The sequence below is a fragment of the Sitophilus oryzae genome, unplaced genomic scaffold (genome assembly GCF_002938485.1).
Source record: "Sitophilus oryzae breed Bouriz unplaced genomic scaffold, Soryzae_2.0 scaffold_1393_pilon_pilon, whole genome shotgun sequence".
Taxonomy (NCBI): domain Eukaryota; kingdom Metazoa; phylum Arthropoda; class Insecta; order Coleoptera; family Curculionidae; genus Sitophilus; species Sitophilus oryzae.
Genome location: NW_022146052.1, coordinates 3,248,892 through 3,255,252, shown reverse-complemented (window position 1 = coordinate 3,255,252; position 6,361 = coordinate 3,248,892). Strand labels below are relative to the sequence as shown.

Sequence of the window (6,361 nt, the reverse complement as noted above, 5' to 3'; positions counted from 1 at the left end):
GTACGTATACTCTGTTCTCAGGTAAGATTTCGACAGACGATGACAGAAGAAAAGCAGATGACGTCCCATACCAATCTATTTATTTTACTAAAAAAAGTTTCTAATAATTTTTAAGTTAACTATGGATGGGTTTAAATATAAATTCGTCATGCGTCGTCACTTGCTGTTTTTAACCAGTTTTATTGGTTTATTTCAAAAATGACAGATCGTATTTCAATCTTATTGGTTTGACGGAACGATGAACGTCAAACGGACGCCGATGCGTATGAACTCGCCTTTAGATTTTTGACGTTTGTCAAAGTCTTGCCAAATTATAGGTTATAACTTTGTGACAACTTTTGTCAAATACCCTGCGTTTTGCAGGCGTTTTGGAAGATGATGCATTTTGATTCGTGTTATTACGTGTGAAGTCAAGTGGAGGAAAAATCGAGTGGAAATTAACTGTAGAACCCAGAGCACAGTTTATGGTTAATACTCGCTGCCCAGGCAGAAAGTCTTATACAGATACACCAATAAAGTTACTATCAATTAAGTTTGTATACCATCTCGTCGTAGATAAGTGCATCTCGAATATGGTAGAAGGACCATACTAAACACATACTAAAAATTGGAGTAGCTGTAAAATATCGACATACACGATAAGTAAATAATGGATTTTAGTACTGCAGAAAAATAATGTCAAAAGGTGGCTGGTTTAAAAAAAATAAGTTTAAAGTAATTAATCAACCTTTAAGATTTTATTTAATTGTTTTATTTATGTTTTATTTATTCCTGTGGTATATAACAAATTTATATTTGTACATAAGTTATATTGATAAATATTGAAGCTTGAAAGTAAGAAGTGGTTCTTTTTCTATATTTTTTTTTTTGTATGTGGTGTTTTCTGGTTTGTTTTGTATTAACAGGTAGGTACCGTTTTTTTAATAAAATAACTCCAATACATTTTTAGTTTATGGAGTTTTTCATAATATTTTGAAGTAATAACTTTATCATTCAAATTTTAAATATACTCTGTTTTTTTCTCGGTAAGATTTCGACAGACGATGACAGAAGAAAAGCAGATGACGTCCCATACCAATTTATTTATTTTACTAAAGTTTCTAATAATTTTTTAGATTTAAACTATGGATGGGTTTAAATATAAATCCGTCGTAAATCATCTTGTTGTTTTAACCAGTTTTATTGGTTTCTTTCAAAAATGACAGATCGTATTTCAATTTTATTGGTTGAAACCGAGACGATGAACGACAAACGAACGCCGATGCGTATAAACTCGCCTTTAGATTTTGACCTTGTCAAGTCTTGCCGAATTATAGGTTATAATTTGTGTCGCTTTTGTCAAATACGTTTGGAAGATGATGCATTTTGATTCGTGTTATTACAGTGTTTTGTGTCTTTTTGAAGTCAAGTGGAGGAAAAATCAGTGAAAATTAACTGTAGACCCAGAGCACAGTTTATGGTTAATGCTCACTGCTGAGCAGCAAGTCTTACACCAATAAAGTTACCATCAATAAGTTTGGCATACCCATCTCTCAAATCCGAATAGTGCATCATGAATATGAGTAGAAGAACCATACTAAACACATATTAAAAAACTGGAGTAGCTGTAAAATAACCTCGACATCACACGATGGTAAATAATGGTACTGCAGAAGAAATAATGTTAAAAGGTACTGGTTTTAGAAATTAAGATTAAGTAATAGTTTTGGGCTTTTCGCGGCCAATAAGTTTGAAAATTTTTGGTTTTCGGGTTATTAGGCCGTCGTCGGTTAGAATTGCTTCCTAACGTTTCGCTAGAACGAGTGGCTAGCATCTTCAGAGGCATGTTGTTCCGACTGCTAACACTAGACTGATGCCTCCGCGTCGGCGTATTGGGCGTGGCTTGTTCGGGTGGTAGTTCTTCCGGAACTGGTCTACTTCTCTGTGCTGCTACTTTGGTCCTAGATATAGCTGGATGCCAAATTCTGTTAAGGTAGAACGTTTCTTCCTTCCTGTTGAAATTATTTGGATGTTTGTGAATTTCAACAGCTTCTCTGACCAGACGAGGATGATATCCAGATGTTGTGGCAATGACTTTGGGTGTCTTTGAATTGGATTTTGTGGTCACCATCTCTTAGAGCATGTTCTGCTACGGCTGACTTCTCTGTTTACCCTAATCTGCAGTTTCTCTTGTGTTCCGTAAGTCTCGTTTCTACTGAGCGTTTGGTAATTCCAATATATACGCTACCGCAGGAACAAGGTATACGGTAGATCGCTGCAGACGATAATGGTTCTCTTTTGTCTTTGGCTGGTCTTAAGCAGTCCCTTATTTTCCGGGTAGGTTTGTTATGGTTTTGATGTTATGCTTCTTGAGAACTTTACCAATCCTATCGGTGACCTGGGAAACATATGGAAGGAAGGCCTTATTAATGATGTTTTCCTGTTCATTGGCGTCAGGTCTCCTCTGCCTAGGTGCCAGCGCCGCCTTTATTTCTCTGTCATTATAGCCATTGGCAAGAAAGGCTTTATTTAAATGACTTAGTTCCTCTTGGATGTGTTCATTAGCACAGATACGTCTTGCCCTATTTGCTAATGTTCCGATAATCCCCTGTTTTTGGCTTGGATGGTGATTTGATAGTTTGTGTAAGTACCGGTCTGTATGAGTGGGTTTTCGATACACGGTGTGATCCAAAAGGTCGCCATTTCTCTTGACAAGCACATCGAGGAAGGCCAGTTGGTTGTTTACTTCGGTTTCCATGGTAAATTTTATGCTCGGGCTCTGCGAATTAAGGTGATGAAGGAAGTCATCTAGGCTGTCACGTCCATGTTTCCAAACCACAAATGTATCGTCCACATAACGAAACCATACAGCGGGCTTCAGAACGGATGACTCTAGCGCTTTTTCTTCAAATCTCTCCATAAAGAAATTAGCAATTATTGGGCTGATTGGGCTACCCATTGCGACACCTTCTGTTTGTTCGTAGTAATTGCCGTTCCATAAGAAATAGCTACCAGTCAGACACACTCGGAAGAGCTCCGCGATGTCAGGTGGGAATGATTCCTTGATTAGATCCATTGACTCGCCTAGGGGTACTCTCGTGAATAGAGATACCACATCGAAGCTTACCATGATGTCAGATGGTTCCAGTTTTATATCTTTTAGCTTTTGGACGAAATGCGTTGAGTCCTTCACATAAGAGTTTGTGTTGCCGACTTTCGGTTGTAGGATCGTAGTCAAGTATTTAGCTAAGTTGTAAGTAGGCGATCCTGGAGCACTCACTATCGGTCTAAGTGGGACACTAGCTTTATGAATTTTTGGTAGTCCATAAAGGCGTGGTGGTTGAGCTTCCGAGTTAATTAATTTTGATTTCAGATGTTCCGGGAGTGAGGAGGCCTTGATGAGTCTGTTGGTGTTTCTGACAATTAAGGCAGTAGGATCCTTCTTCAGTAACTTATAAGTCTGGGGCTCCAGTAGATCCTCGATTTTGGACCTATAATCCTCAGACTTCATTACTACCGTAGCATTCCCCTTGTCTGCCGGTAAGACCAGAATGTCCTTGTCAGCATTCAGCGATTTTAGAGCCTGATGTTCTTCCCTAGACAGATTACTTTTTGGAGCCTTAGCAGTTCTCAATATGTTGACCGTTTCAAATCGGATTTCGTCTGCGATACTGTTAGGAAGGTTACGTATGGCAGCTTCTGTTCCGGCAATAATGTCTTCCACTGGAACCACTTTCGGTGTTATGGCAAAGTTTCCTCCCTTCGCTAATAATGTTACTTCTGATGTCGTAAGGGTCTTATCTGTGAGATTCACCACGGTTCGAGCAGGTTCAAGAGATATCCTATATTCCGGCTTGGTTTTTGGTTGCAGTTTTTCATATTTGATCTTCTGGCGAGCTGATGTTCTTTCCAATTCATTTTGCATATTTTGGTATGTTATTCCGTCAATCTTGTCCCAGTCTACAGGTTGCATGTTGGCGGTAAGGATATAAAATAGGTCGATCAATTCCCTGTCTACCTTTGCTAAGTCTCGTCTAGATGTATGAATCCTCTCACGAAGAAAATTTTTCTCCATCCTGGTGTAAAGGCGATTTGCCTGAGTAGATGAGAATACCCTCTTCATTTTGAGAAATCCTGGTATTACGTTTTGGTCTCGGCAGCGGCACAGAAAAGCAAGCGATGATAGCAAGTGAGCTTTTCGCTTCCGTGTCTTGTCCAGGCGTTGGTACAATCTGAATAGCTCCTCCCCGTAGAGCCGTTTAATGTAGTAGTTTAGGCTTTCGCGGCCATCGTTTGAAGAATTTTGGTTTTTCGGGTTATTAGGCCGTCGTCGGTTAGAATTGCTTCCTAACGTTTCGCTAGCACGAGTGGCTAGCATCTTCAGAGGTGTGTTTGCTCCGATTGCTCACACTAGACTGATGCCTCCGCGTCGGCGTAGCGCGTATTTATGCGTCGGCGGAGGGGGCGTGGCTTGTTCGGGTGGTAGTTCTTCCGGAACTGGTCTACTTCTCTGTGCTGCACTTTGGTCCTAGATATAGCTGGATGCCAAATTCTGTTAGTGAAAGTTCTTCCTTCCTGTTGAAATTATTTGGATGTTTGTGAATTTCAACAGCTTCCCTGACTCCAGACAATGATATCCAGATGTTGCAATGACTTGGGTGTCTTCGAATTGGTTTGTGATCACCATCTCTTAGAGCATGTTCTGCTACGGCTGACTTTCTCTGTTTGCCCCTAATCTGCGGTTTCCTATTGTGTGTCAAGTCTCGTTCTGGTTTCCAATATATACCTTTACCGCAGAACAGGTATACAGTAGATCCCCTGCAGAGGATAATGGTTCTCTTTGTCTTTTGCTGATTCCAAAAGCAGTCCTTATTTTTCAAGGTAAGGTTTTGTATATGGTTTTGATGTTATGCTTCTTGAGAACTTTACCAATCTATCAGTGACCTGGGAAACTTATATGGAAGGAAGGCCTTATTAATGATGTTTTTCCTGTTCTAGGTGAAAATGGAGTCTCTACTGCCCACCAGGTGCCAGCCTTAGCACATTTCTCTGTTATGGCAAAGAAAGGCTTTATTTAAATGACTTAGTTCCTCTTGGATGTGTTCATTAGCACAGATGCGTCTTGCCCTATTTGCTAATGTTCCGATAATCCCCTGTTTTTGGCTTGGATGGTGATTTGATGGTTTGTGCAAGAGCTATCAAATCACCATCAAGCAAAACGATATCTGTGTCAGAAAAATTAAGTCATTAAACAAAGCTTATAATGGCTGATGAAGCAACAGGCTGAAGGAAGGCTGTTTCAATGTTCAAGGCATCGTGTGGGCCTTCCTTCCATATGTTCAGGTCTGACAGGATGACAAAAGCAAACTTTACCCAGCAGGGACCAGCACCGGCAAGAACAAAACCCATCTGCGAGATCTCTGTTCCTGCGACAGAACAAACGCTCGGCTACAGGCCTGACTAACTGCAGATTAGAGGCAGGCAGGGGATCGGCCGTAACTGCGCTGGCAAAAATGGTGATCGATCGAACACCAGAATCGTGCCGCAACATGCGGATATCATCGGTCGAAACTGTTGAGATGCATTCAACGGGAAGGAAAAACTGCTAACGAGGCGGCATCCAGCTCCTGTCTGGGACAAAGCAACGCAGCAGAAAGCAGACCGGACCGGAAGAACCACCCGAACAACCGCGCTGCGCCGACGCCGTCGTCTGGTGGCTAATCGGGCTGGCCGCTCGTTGAGGCTGTTAACCGACGACGACAACGAAAACAAGGTGCTCAGGCGGCCTGGCGTTAAACGGCGGGCGCAACGCCTGGACAACGCGGAAGCAGCGCTCATCGCTGCTTTACTGTGCCGCTATGACATGACTGAGATTTCTCAAGAGGGGTATTCGCTCTCGGCAAATACATTTCGTGGAAGATTCATACATCGCGAAGAACGCGTGAACGAAAGTCGACCTATTTTATATCATACCGCCAAAAGGCTGACCTGCTGAACAGACAGGTGACGGAACTTTGCTCATGCAAAATGAACATCAGCTGTAAAGCGATAAAATATGAAACTGCAATAAAAACAAGCCGAATAGGACGGTTATCGAACCGTCGGTGGTACACAGACCGTTACGGTATCAAGCGATGACCAGCGAAGGGGCTACCGAAGTTCAGTGGAAAACTACCGGGTTAGCGCCAACAGCCATCGCGGGCGATTGAAGCAGTCAGCGTGAGCAATGCAAATCGGGCGCGGATGTTAGTGATGCTTACCGGCCGGTAGCTGGCGGTCTGAAGGAATTATAGGTCAAATCAGTAGACATAGGGTGAAGAAGCTGATGTCAGAAGCACTGGCAGGCTCATCAGGCACCCTCACTCCCAAGCAGCTGGTAAAG

The 6,361-nt window shown here is 42.1% G+C and overlaps 1 protein-coding gene across 1 annotated transcript; it reads right to left on the bottom strand.

Annotated features, from left to right (window-relative positions):
* Window positions 1-2,305: 2,305 nt before the first annotated feature.
* On the bottom strand, window positions 2,306-4,102 carry LOC115875681. The gene has a single exon (XM_030891213.1). It carries the CDS (start codon window positions 4,100-4,102, stop codon window positions 2,306-2,308), a length of 1,797 nt encoding a protein of 598 aa, XP_030747073.1.
* Between the last annotated feature and the right edge of the window lie 2,259 nt (window positions 4,103-6,361).

Coding starts and splice junctions, on each gene's coding strand:
- LOC115875681 (XM_030891213.1), bottom strand. CDS start 4,102: ATGAAGAGGGTATTCTCATCTACTCAGGCAAATCGCCTTTACACCAGG.